Source organism: Aythya fuligula, chromosome 23 (assembly GCF_009819795.1).
Source record: "Aythya fuligula isolate bAytFul2 chromosome 23, bAytFul2.pri, whole genome shotgun sequence".
In the NCBI taxonomy this organism is placed as follows: Eukaryota; Metazoa; Chordata; class Aves; order Anseriformes; family Anatidae; genus Aythya; species Aythya fuligula.
The window spans coordinates 7,094,524-7,107,648 of NC_045581.1; the positions used below are offsets into that span (position 1 = coordinate 7,094,524).

Here is a 13,125-nt window from a genome sequence, read left to right on the forward strand (position 1 = left end):
GGAAATGAAAAATTAATAAAAGAACTTGATGAAATCTATAGAATTCTGGCCTGCTAAGTGTTCTTGCTATACCTTTCATGAGCTTGTAAGTAAAGGAAAGTTAAGACAGTAATAGCTTGTAACCCTCGGTACTATGTTCATCCAAAGTACCATCTTTTTTTTTTAAAAAAAAAAAAAAAAAAAGGTTGCTACAACTGATCTTTGGGGCTGCAGCACTACTAAGGCTTGCAAATTTACATGACTCTAAGTGTTTACTTAGAAATACTGGTTTTAGAGAGCTTTCAAGAAATCTTACTGTTCATTATATTTTACAGAAGAGCTTGAAAATGTGACCTAAGTATAACATGAAGGAGTGAGGGATTGAGGAGATCAGACAAATCACAATAACAAAATCGTTGTTATTGGCCTGACTCAGGTGTTTTGCATGCCTGCCACCTCTGTGCTGAAACTGAGACACGAGCGTGTTTCTCCGAGACAGCAGAGGCCTCTGCTGCTAGTTGGGAACACCACGCTGCAGGAGCTGCCCTCCCTCCGGTACAGGATATGGTGTGGTTGATTGCAGTACTAGACGCTTAATGGCATTGTTAGGAAACAGCCTTAAGTGAAATAGACGGCCATAAATTTAGAATACTGGCATTGTAGCTTAATTGAATGCTTGCCAACCTAATTAACACTCACCATCTGGGTTTTAGTCCAGAGGGATATGCAGAAGATAACCCTCAGGATGCTCCTCGTTAGATGCATCTCCTGGGGTCCCAAACCCTGCGTGTGGTGTAGCGCCAACGCCTCATCCACCGCCACGTTACGGCCACCCCACACTGTGCTCCCTGGGCACCGGGTAACGCTGCCTGCGGCCTCCTGGGCGCTGCTGGGAGCAGCAGCTGAGGGATCCTGACAGACACGGCAGGGTTTAACACACCTCCTTTAAGAGTGGCTGTTATAACAAGAGACACCTGTGAAGTGCCAGCGTAAAGAGGAGGCGCTCAGCCCATCCGTCAGGCTCACGACGAGCATTACTCGCTGCCTTTTTCTATATCAAGACTAGGAGTGAGCGTTTAACACCGAAATTTCAGCTTCAGTGTCAGGATGCTGCCTGGCTGCTGGCTCCACAGGGGCGGACAGAGCTGCTCCCTGCGTGTCAGGGGAATTCAACAGGTTTTGTGTGTGTGTGTGTGTGTGGAGGCGGCTCTGCGGCTTTCTGAGGGCGATGCGCGCTCCCGCCCGGCCACCCCGGATCGGACCCGGGTGCGAGCGCGGCTCCCCCCGACCCCGGGAGCGCGCAGAGGCTGCGGCCGCTGCCCCCCGGCCCCTGCCGCATGCGCAGAGCCGCCCCCATCCGGGTCACCGCCCCCCCCCCCCCACAGCTCCCCGAGGAGCCGCGGGGATGCGCACGCCTGCGCGCTCCCGCCCCGCGCCGCTGCCCTCCCGCGGCCGCAGGCTCCGCTCGGCGCCGCCGGGGAGCGCGCGCGGCGCCCCCCCCCCCCCTCCGCCCCGTGCCGCCCCTCCCCGCCCTGCTCCGGTGCCGCTGAGGGGATCCGTGACGGTGAGCGGCGGGCCCCCAATTTCCCTCCGTGAGTTTCGGGAGCCCCCGCCCGGGGCGGTGAGCGGGCAGCGCCTGCTGCCTCCGGGGGTGTCCGGGGCGGCCGGAGCCAGGCGCTGCTCCGCGGGGAGCAACGGCGGGGGCAGAGCCCGGGGGGCTCCGGGGCCGCGGTGCGGGGCTGGGACGGGGCCGGTGGGGGCCGGTGTCTCGCTGTGCCGGTGTCTCGCTGTGCCGCCCTTCGTGCTCGTCGGTCGCAGCAGAGGTTTGTCGGGCTGCCGGGCACGCTCGTGTGGTCAATGAGATGATTCCCCCCGGCCTGCCGGAGCACGGCCTCTCGGGCTGCTGTTTCCGATGGCGCTTCCTTAGTGCCCGTCAGCCAGCCCTGTCCCTGTCTCAGGGAAGCTGCTCGGTGTTCCTGCCGTGCTCGGTAACCGCCGTGCTTCGATGCTGATGTGAGTGAAGTCAGGAAAAATCGGTAATCTGAGGAAAAAACAGCGTTAGCCGTGTAGGATTCTGATAAAACAGTTAGTGCTGTGGTGTGTTCTCATTTATATGTGTATATATATATATATATATATATAATTGAAGTAGCTCTTTTTATAGATCTGTGGTCTCTAGAAACTTTCCAGGTTTTGCTTTTATATTTGCAAGAAGTGCTGCGCTGTACATCCAGCAGCACTGTCGAACTTGTTGCTGAAATGGTTCGTTACCTTTGATGGAGATCCCTCCTGTTGAATCCCTTTCCCTCCAGGCTGCTTCTAGGAGTTAAGGGAATAACTGCGTTCTCATGGCTTAACAGTGTGCGAGTTTCTACTCCGGTTTTCTAAAGGAACGTGGTGATTTCTCTGGTAATTCGATTTTTGCTATAGAAAAGCAACGCTCTGCTTCACGGCGGTGGGGATGGTTGAGCTGCCCCAGCTGCCCAGTGTTGTTCAGGCAGGTTATTGGAGGCTGACTGGTGTTGGAGGCTTGCTGTCATTTCACAGAGCAGAAAACATCTCGCAGTAATGCGTTTCGTTGCTGTAATTAAATGGTGCAGCATGACGAATTGATTCATGATGAAACCTGAAGGCAGCGAGGACGTTGGCAGTGTGTAAAAGCTGAACGCAGCGTGCCCAGCAGGTGTGTGTCGTCTCGAGGGGCTGCAACTTCTGTGCAAAGCTGCAGAGCACCTCTCACGGACTGCAGTGCACGCCTGTGTGGTATTTGGGTCATAATACCACAAATTGCTTGTGAGGAAAGCACTGCTTTTGCTCGTTACAAGGGTATTTGTGCTGTGGAAGGTTTGCTGGAGTCATCTTCCCTGCTGAGCAGACAGCAGGCCTGCAGGGCCATCGCTCCGCTGTGTCTGAGCAACCACGCCGCGGTCACTTGTGGTAATCTGCGTGTTCGGAAGGTGGGAACACACGGGTGGGGAGCGGCAGGCACTGATTGCCTGTGTAACGGGGCTGTGGGTGAGACGTGTCAGCACACAGCACGTTGAAGGTGTCTGCGGGTCTGCAGGTTAACTTCCATCACACCAGCGGGGCTGTTTTACTCAAGTCTGGCCGATTCACCTCTGGTAAAAATCTGGTGGCCGTCGCTTTATCTCCATCTGCTTCATTACCTAGTTGAATTGTTTAATGGTATGTAAAATTGAAAGAAGTTAGATCTTGGGGCTTTTTTGTTGCTTTTCTTTATTTTTTTTTTTTCTTTTCTAATGGTCTGTGTGGCTCTGTGATCTCCTGGCATTTGTTTGCAAGCATTTCAGTTTGTAATTGATCCTTCTCAAATTCCAAATTGATTTGGCAAAGACTTTTCCTTAGGTGTACTGTTTACACCGCTTTCATTCTTGCCTTTTACTGCTCCTTACCGGATGTGTTATCACCGTTTCATTTACAAAATTGTCTTATTCTGTGATGCCAAGCACACATGGAAAAAACATGGATGTCTTTTTTTCAAAATACCAAATAATTTTCAGAGTTTTAGATCCTCCTCATGCGTGAGATTTGAACTCAGTCTGAATTCTCTGAGTTATTTTAACCAAATTTGGTAAAAGAAGTAAAAACTTCTGGGATTATTTTTTCCCACAATGCATTCCTTATGGCTTTAGCTTAGTGTTTTAGTCCCTTATATTGTTCTTCTTAAAAATATACATCCTATTTTGTTTTCAAGTAGATATTTGCACACTTGCCTCACTGCTGGGAAAAGGATTGCATCTATTCAAGGAGTCTGTACAAAGTCTCATTGCATTCCTAGCTGATACTCTGTACAGAGTCGGGTGTTTATGTGTATAAATACAATCCCAGCTCTGCCTTCATTTTGTCCATCTCTTTGCGCATTCTTTTCTGAGGTGCCATTCTCTTGTGCTTGCATGCTGACCAAGGGAGCATCTCCGTGGGCCCTGACTGCTGTGTTTGGTGCTGGCAACCTGCAGCTGGAAGCTCCTTAAAGGATGTGAAAGCTGGTAATGACTTCAGAGGAGGCCAGTGGATTCGGCTGATAATCAGTGGATTAAATTCTTGCTCATTTCAACTGCGATTTCTGGCTCTCCAGCGCTGTCAGCAGGGCGCAGGGGGAGCGCCGCAGGGCTCTCGGTTAATCCTGTTTCTGTGGTGCCTTCGCCTCGCTCCGCGTGCTGTGTTGGTGTCACCTCACAGCCTGCGGGGCCCAGCTCAGGCTCACAGCTCTTCAGTGTGGCCAACTGGGCCGTGTTTTGCATTGGTCCCTATTTTACTTTATTTCCCGTCTTACCCATCGTTAGTTTGGGTCTTTGAGTTTCGATGGGGAGTTACCGAGCTCTCCCTTCCCGGTGCCCCTTCTCCCTCTCCCTGGCTGCCAGGCTCCCTGCTCTGCGCTGGGTGCCACGCGGGGCCGGGCCTGTGCCTCCAGGCCAGATGGTGGCTTGTTTTCACCGGGCTGGCGTGTTTTCTTTCCCTTTTCTCTTTCCTTTTTGAATGAATCAGCAAGCACAAAGCCGAGTGTTTCAGCAGCTCCGTGTTGCCTTGCACTTGCATCCGTTGTGCGGTGCTGCAGGGCGCCTGCGGTGCACCCCGGGAGCTTGCTGTGCCCCGGTCACAGCTCGGCGGAGGCGAGATGCTGAACCATGCTGCCAGGTGCACACTCTGCCTCAGACAGCTCGGTGTCCCCAAGGTCACGTTGGTTTGACCAAATGAAGTTAGCATCACAGCTGGGGAGTCTGTGTGTTTACAGACGTGGCCATGCACCCTGCTGGTGCTGTGACTAAGCAGTTTGTAAATACCTGAAACGGGTACCAAATTATTTTTTTCCCCATTTTCATGTGTTATTTTTCCTTAAATACGGAGTGTTGAGAGTGTTTGGCTGTTGCTAATTAAAATACCGATCTTAAACCTTTTCCCCTGTGTGAGCATGGATTGTTTATGGTGGTTTTTTGTGCATATTGGTCTCAGTTGATGGTGTTTGTCATGATCCTGCTTCGAAGGATTAAACTGGTTAGGCAAACACTTGAATGAGGTTGTTGCCAGTGAAACATAACACGTTTGTTCACCCTTTGTTTCAGGGCTGTATCACAAACTAACACCCCTCCCACCGAACCTAAATGCAGTACAGACTTGTGTGTTCTCTGTCATTTACACTGGAATATCTGCTAGTGCAGTAACCCGGTGACTTTTGCAGTGGGAGGTGGCAAGGTATTTGCTGTTGAAGTGTTACATGCTTTTGTTTTGTGACAGTACAAACTATTTTTTATTTTTTATTTTTAACCTAAAATCTTTTGTTTAGCCTCTTGCTTGTTTTTTCTGTTCTCCCCTGACATACATGCAGTATTCACAGCTGTAAGTCTCCTGCATGTGGGGAAGGTGTTCCCAATGCTTGGGACAAGGCAGCGTCCTCACACTGGGTGATGCCTGGCTTTGTTCCTGTGTCTGCTGCTGGCACGGAGAAGCTTGGACAGATGATTCAGCTCTTCTGTACATCTGTTCCCTCTGATGAAATACTGATGTTCCTTCAAGTGTCAGAAGACTACTCTGATTATTTGGAAAGAGCTTTAAGAAATTGCTATTGACTGAAAAATGTCACAGAGAAAAGCTTGTAGAACAGTACAGAAGTTCTTGTTTTATGTCAGAGTAAAAGGAGGAGAAATGTCATGACTTGACTGAGCGACTTCATGCTCCTTTTCATGGGTTTACAGAAAGGGGATACAGTCTTCTCTTGTGTGGATGAGAGAGCAAGTTTCATGTTGATTTCTGTTCTCTTCTGTAAAATTATTTCCATTAGGGATCAGACAACCCAAGATGTGGCACCTTGACGCTGTTTTTGTTTTGTTTACATGGCAGGCCCTTACTGGAAACTGTGGAACGTAAAAGAGTTGCCTTGGGTGGACGATGCTCAGAGATACTATGAAGTCTTGGAGTGACAGCCAGTCAGACCTCTACAGCAGTGACCAAGAAGAGGAAGAACAGATGATTTTTGGAGAAAATGAAGATGATTTGGAAGAAATGATGGATTTAAGTGACTTGCCTACCTCCCTGTTTGCTTGCAGTGTTCACGAAGCGGTGTTTGAGGTACAGGAAGAAAAGGTAAGGTGGAGGGGGGCATATCTGGGGTACAGTACTGTAAGTATAGATACGGCTAGAGAATGCTTTTGTCTGGATCTCCAGTGTATTGTTGCACATCATGTGGGAGGGGTGGAAGAACAAACCACACAAATTATTTACCAGTAAGCTCAGATCAGAATGAGAGCAGTTGCCAAGGAGCAGGTAACGCTGTAGTTTTACGGTAGCTAAGTTGCTAATAGATATGTGCTTCTTCCACAAGAAAACAAGCTCTTCTGTTTTTTCTATGTATCCGTGGTACCAAGTCTAAGGGAGGAATTTAAATACAATTTGAAGGTAAACTTAAATTATTAATTATTTTAAGGCAAAGATGCTGTTAAAAAAAAAAAAAAAAAAAAAGCATTACACATTTTCAGGATGCATGGTCTGATTTGAGTTAAAAAACACCTTAGAAATGGCTTAAGACCTTATAACAAACTAAATCATCTCGGGCCTGCTAACATCTGTGTTCAGTCAAATCTGTACTTGCCCTTTGCTTCCAAGAGCATCAGGAGTAATTATCAAGAGTACGTGAGCTGTTGAGGAAAAAATGGAGGGGCCAATATGAAATCTTTGGTTTGCAGCTTTTGCAGTTTACAGAAATCCTTGTGAAGTGTTTCACACTTGTGCAACAGTGGTGTTCCATCACTTGTTGTGCATCTGGTATAGAAGTGTTGCCCGGCTAAATTATTTTACACGTCTACCAGTGATCTGTCATTTCCATATGCACATCTGCTCTTTCTGTGGAGGTTTTCTCGTAGTACATGTATGGCAGGGCACATGAGGTGCATCTAGGCAGATGTGCTAGCTCTTCTTTAACAATACCAGGATAATTAGATGTCACATGGAACTACTTGTGAATTTAACCACTTCTGGTTAAATTTTTCTTATCAAATGGAGTTTGTGAAGTGTACTGATTGTACTGTCAGCAAGCTCATCTAAGCTGATTTATTGTCATAGCCAAGATGTTGATTCAGGATAAGTCAGAATTGTGTGTGTTACGTCTATAAATGAGAAACTTACTACGCAGGCTTCTGCCTAGTGCTCAAAAGAACAGAAGGGCTTTGCTATATAATATGGCTTTTATCTGTGTTATGAAATTGTGCTTAGTCAGCCCCTGGACACACATTTCAATGGCTTGATGTACTTCTGCATTACATCTGTTTTTATTAAAGGCTGAATGCACAGCAGTTACCGAATCAAATGCAATTTGTGCTGTCTGCACACATACAGAAAGCTATTTGAAAAATTGTGGTGTTCCTTGGTTTTGTTCTGTTCTGTGTTTCTGTTTGTTTGTTTTGGTGGCACTTAGGGTTTTCCTGTCAACATTCTTCTAGTTTGTTTGGTAACAGTAGCATAGCTAGCAGCACTTGCAGGAAGACTGCATCAAAATGAATTTTTCTCTTCCCTGATTTCTGTAGTAGTCACAATTGTAACGAATAGATTGCCTGGTTCTGTATGTAGACACAAATATTTTGTCCTTAGCATTTTTATTTGTGAATTTTTGCATAAGCAAATAACAATTAATGTTCTGATTAGAAGAAATGGTTAAAAAGATGCTATTAATTTGAAATCTGGATATTTAATTCTTATGAAGCATTTTGCTCAGGTTCTATTTCTCATTCTTTCATCCCTTTTTTGACATTTTTCAGCCTCTGGAGTTGTTTTTTTTGTATTCTGTTGATTAATTAAAGCAACACTTAAACAGTTCACTGCTGAATTAGCTGCATGTTTAATTCAATGTTCTCTTTTGCTTAAATGTTTTAAGTTAAATGCCCAGTAAGTTTACAGGAAAAGCTGGAAGATGTCTAAGTTATCTTGTATTTTCTAATAATTTTGTCTTTTACATATCTAAAAACATCTTTTCAAGTGTACTTCTAATAGCTAAAGGTTACGAATTAAAAGAGTAAAAGTACATATTGTCCCTTTCTCAAATACTAAAAATAACTGCATTTAAAACTAGGGCAAAGATATGCAAATTATCTTTCACAGAGAACTATCGAATTAAAATTGATTCAGTTTTGTAACAATGCAGTTATTAATTATTGAAAAAAATGAAGATAAGATTCCGTATTCAGTGGAACATGTTTGTGGTGTGTTTTTTTTTTTTTTTTGCAAAAAAAGTGTTCAGTAATAATAGATCTTTGTCTCTTCAAAAGTAGTCTTACTCATTCATCCTGTGAATGTTGACAGTTTTTAAGCACTCTCTGCTTTAGCTTATTCAATTTAAAAATGAACTGACCTGCATAGTATTTTTGGAGGTGCTTGGGTGCAAGGTGCAGCTACTTTTGTTGACTGCACTTTTGGGAAAGCGTCACTAGATGGCAGTTCATCTTTTGAGTTATATGGGCTCGTTCACATCAATGTACTTTTGGAATTCAGATTTTAAGCAGTGAGATCAAGCAGTCAAAGAGCAAAGTATGCAATGCACAGGTTTAGGAGATGATTAAGGGAAACGCATGGGATTTGAGAGACAAAAATGAAAGGAAAATGTGTTTTCATTGAGTGAAAATGTTCATTTTATGTTTAAAGAATCTTTGTACTTCATCTCTAGGAAAGATTTGAAGCTCTTTTCACAGTCTATGATAATCAAGTCACATTCCAGTCGTTTAAAAGTTTTAGAAGAGTAAGGATAAACTTCAGCAATCCAGAGGCAGCAGCAAGAGCACGGATAGAACTTCATGAAACTGACTTCAATGGAAAAAAGCTGAAGCTATATTTTGCACAGGTATTACGGAACACTAATTTGTTCTGCATGTGTCCCTGTTTCTTTCTTTCTTGTGTCACATTTGCCCCTGAGTTTCATTTCTGAGAAGTTTTGAAGCTACCTTTGACCTCTTGTTCTATACTATCATGTATTATTTCTACTCATTGAGAAATTCATGCTTTAGGAGATGGTTTTACTTTTCAGCTTGAACTTAATAGACTAAATAAGAAGAATTAATATTTGTGATTTCATTCTGTGTCTCCTGGCCTTTGTCTTCAGGTGCAGGTGTCCAGTGAAGTAGGAGACAAGTCCTACCTTCTTCCTCCACAACCTGTTAAACAGTTTCTGATATCACCACCTGCATCTCCACCAGTTGGATGGAAACAGAGTGAAGATGCAACTCCGCTGATAAACTACGACCTGCTTTGTGCTGTCTCCAAGCTGGGACCAGGTAAGGATACTTACCTGCTTTTGCTGTGTTATTTAACTTCAAAAATACTTACTCAGAGAATTTATGTACTTGTCTTTTCTGTGAGAAGAAACTGAGTCTGTCTGACTTGATATTACTTGAATAAAATGATCCATCACAATTTACTTCATTCATTAACTCATTGAAAGTATAACACAGAACTAGACTGTGTGGCACTGGTTCCATGACATCCATTTACTGAATTTTGCTATAGCCTTAGTATTAACTAACATACAAGAGAGCAATGGAAAGTTCAGTGTCTTGCAGACAAACAGCCGCAGTTGTTAATGAAGCAGTATGCACTTTTTTGTTGTATTGTCAAACTTTTTCACGGGTCTTACTCAGAAAAACACTGTTTTCCCTGAAAAGGAGGTTTATCGTTCTCACATCAGAAGTGCTTTGGTGTGTAATCTCTTGAATTGGGTCCAGTATTTTTTACAATGCCCTCTTACATCTCCCTCCTTCCCTTTGAAGATCAATTAAAAGACTGTATTTCAGAGAATAGTGTAACAGATACAGGAGCTATTTTCAAAACATGAAACAGGTCTGGTGAATTATGAAATTTGAGCAAATTAAAGTTGAGATGGGAGTAAATTAATATTTGGTTGTATACTGCAGCTCTTAAGGATTTTCTGAGATAAAGTGGCTTAGTATTGCTAGGGATGTTCTTAGTATGATCTTTGTTTGCCGCTTTTCAGGGGAGAAGTATGAACTTCATGCAGGAACAGAATCAACTCCTAGTGTAGTTGTCCACGTCTGTGAAAGTGAGACAGAAGAGGAAGATGAAATTAAAAATCCCAAACAGAAGATAATGCAGACAAGGCGTCCAGAACCACCTGCAACAATACTGAATGAATCTAAAGCGTTTGATTGTACACTGGAGGTAGGGGGTACTATGCACTGTTAAACTGTGATGCTCAGGATAGTATCAAAATCAGACACTTACTGAGTACATGTGTTGATGTCTGTAGTGCTGCTATATATTACATATAGCAGCAATGGATTTTACTTGTAGTTGTCTCTCATGTTCAAGATTTTGGATGCCAATGCTCTAAAAAGCACTTTAATTATACGGACTAGTGCCCCAAGTGTAGCAAATCCACCTGACTTGCAATAGTGAAAAATAGGAAGTTTAGATTTTTTTTAAGATGTTACCTTCTCTTTATACTGTGAAGTGTGATGTACCAAGTGCTGAAATAATATCTTACTGTCACTATTGGATTCAAGAAAGTTCTTTGTATAGCAATTAAAACCCGATTTGTGCCAGTACAACGACTTCTAATTCATGTAAAAGTTAAATGGAAGCAAAGAATACTCTTTATGCTAAAATTCCTTCCCAGCCAGTAATCTTCTGAAGTGTGAAAGTTAATGCTTACTTTTCTCAGATATGTTTAATTTGACATGAGGCACAAATACACGTATGGAACTAAGTTCTGTGTAGTTTGCAGAACTACTTGAAGAGTACAGGAAGGAGGAAGAATCACAGACCACTAAAAGACAGACTGGGAGTCTGTCCCCAACACTACTGCTGCTATCTGATGGTACAATGGTTTGCACTGACATCTAATTAAGAGTGAATTACAATATGCAGAGTGAAATAGGGATTCAGCTATTGAATGTGTTGTCTCTGATCCTCTCGAAAAGTATGTTTGTTCCTCTCCAGTTCTAGAGATGGCCTCCATTTATAAATAAATTCTATGACTGTTATGTTATGACTAAATGATGTTAGGAGATAAAACACCTAGGGTTAACTTTTAACCTGTGGTCCTAAACTTCCCTAGTCTTTCTTTTTGTTACTTTTTTTTAAGAAGACAGTCAGTTGCCTGGCTTAGCCAGCTTTTATGCAGTTTGAGCCCTTGTTTGCTGTTTTTCATTAGGAGTTTTTCTGTGTAGCATCCTGTATGTCTGATAGAGCATCCACTAATTTTGAGACCAGGATGCATCTTTTAAAATACAGAACTTTAATTTTGTAAACTCATGTTAAGTGTTTTAGTAGGAGGAAAATATGCCTCAGTGTAATGACACATGCTCCTATGCTTTTACGCTATTTTATAATCAACCTTTTTTAGTCTACCCAGATTCTTTTTCTATAAAAAGATTACAATTTTCTGAACAAGCCAGGCTGCTTATATTCATATATATATATATATATATAAAAATCATTCAGAAATTGGCCTTTTTCAATTCATTTTATTGTATTTTAATTCTATATGAAGTGTTTATTGAACTTTCAAAAGTATTTTCACTTGATTGACGGTGGAGAGAAAAAGCAATGGTCACGAATTTGCATAGGCGCAGTAGTTTTCAACCCCATATTGTGCCAGCTTGTGATCCCTTCCTGCCACCAGCTTCGAGTTGCAAAATGGGATCCTGCAGGCAGGTCCTTGTTCCAGAGGTAGGAATAGTATGTATTAAACCGGCAGGAAAATGTTTTTGTTCATCTTGCCTCCAAAGGCATGATATTTATGTATCTCTTCAGGTATTAAAATCACTTAAAGTCTGACTTTTGTCTCACTGTTCTACAGTACAAAAAAAAGGAGGAAAAAAAAAATCTTGTATTGTCCATGAGGCCTGTGTATTTTAAAATTTCCAGAAGTCCATTTTGGATTCTGTGGTGTTTATATTTTGTTAATTGTTTAATTTCTACCCCATTGTAAAAGTTTGTGTAAGTAGGGATAAGTGGAAAACCTTCAGAAACAGTTTTATAACGCAAATCAAGTAAGTGATGTTGTCAATGTATCTTGTGTAAAATGTGTAAGAACCTGCATTCCAACATCTTTCATTGTGTAAAGAGGCTTAAAATAAAAACAATGCAGTGCCATTCGTATGGTTTTCTTTAACTGTATTCCATATCAATCCGAGTTTGTTTTCTAACAGCATTGTACTCTTGTGCCACTGAATGAACAGTCAAAAAATTTTTCTTACTAAACAAAACCCAGAAACTATCACTAAGCAAAAATACTTCTGAGGAAGTTGGGAGACTTCCACAGATTTTTTATGGTGTTTTTGGGTGCCTGTGGAAGCAGAGTTCCATGTGGATGTTTAGCTGGCATTATGTTTGAATGGGCGTTTGACACATACTTAAACAGCAAGTATGATGTAGGTGAGAATGTCTGGTCTGGGTTGCAGTATTAAGACGTATAAAGTTTGTGTTGTAATAAAGATAGATAATTATTTTCAAAAATCTCTCACATTTTAATACTTCGGCAAGTTGAGCCTTGTAGAAGGGAATGCTTGATTTCCTTGGTGAAGCAAACGTATCCCCATTGCAATATTGGTTGAAACCCAGATCTCAGCAGTACTGGGGTGAGGTAGTGGGGAAGATACTAATGGGAATCTGTGTTTTTCCTGTGTTACCTAAAATAGAAAAATAACAAATTCTGAGTCTTTTCTGATTCTGTAGGCAATGGCCATGTTCCTGTTCAAATAACATGGCACAGCAAGCCGGGTTTGGGGAGGACAACCAGGTTTATATGTGGCCTTCTGCTGGGGCAGGTCACTTCATCTCTGCATTTCAGTTCCAACCCTTGCAGGTGTGGTTGGTATTTGCTTTTCTGACTTGGGAGACAAGAGGAGCAAAAAGCATGTGAACTTCAAAAGTTCAGTCCTTTTCCAAAACTCACCTCAAACTGGATCTTAGCTTTATCGAGGCAGCCAACAGCTTCCTGAGCAGCAGGATTAGGTAAGAGCCCATTCTCCTGGGTAAATCCAGCTTCTAAAGGCTTGGCAGCAAGGTAAGGGTGTGCCATGCTTATGTATTTGTATAAGCTCCTAAATGCTTTGAAAGGTTTGTTGCAAAGATAGGCAAGAAAGTGTTTGCACTGAATCTTACCTTGCCCAGTGGGCTCTATGCAAG

General features: G+C 42.9%; 1 protein-coding gene across 3 annotated transcripts; it reads left to right on the forward strand.

Moving 5' to 3' along the window:
- The first annotated feature begins 1,430 nt into the window (after positions 1–1,430).
- RCAN3 (RCAN family member 3) lies at positions 1,431–12,090 on the forward strand. Of its 3 annotated transcripts, none has more exons than XM_032202353.1 (5): positions 1,431–1,571; positions 5,836–6,078; positions 8,648–8,821; positions 9,080–9,251; positions 9,968–12,090. In XM_032202353.1, the coding sequence occupies exons 2-5, from the start codon at positions 5,884–5,886 to the stop codon at positions 10,174–10,176; spliced, it is 750 nt and encodes a 249-aa protein (XP_032058244.1). In that variant the 5' UTR covers positions 1,431–1,571; positions 5,836–5,883; the 3' UTR covers positions 10,177–12,090. The 3 variants fall into 3 exon arrangements, with proteins under 3 accessions (XP_032058244.1, XP_032058245.1, XP_032058246.1); XM_032202354.1 differs by having other exon boundaries at positions 1,431–1,543; XM_032202355.1 differs by lacking the exon at positions 1,431–1,571 and adding an exon at positions 1,974–1,992.
- Positions 12,091–13,125: the final 1,035 nt, after the last annotated feature.

Coding starts and splice junctions, on each gene's coding strand:
- RCAN3 (XM_032202353.1), top strand. CDS start 5,884: ATGCTCAGAGATACTATGAAGTCTTGGAGTGACAGCCAGTCAGACCTC. Junction 8,822..9,079: donor TGAAGCTATATTTTGCACAG/GTATTACGGAAC, acceptor CTTTGTCTTCAG/GTGCAGGTGTCCAGTGAAGT. Junction 9,252..9,967: donor TGTCTCCAAGCTGGGACCAG/GTAAGGATACTT, acceptor GCCGCTTTTCAG/GGGAGAAGTATGAACTTCAT.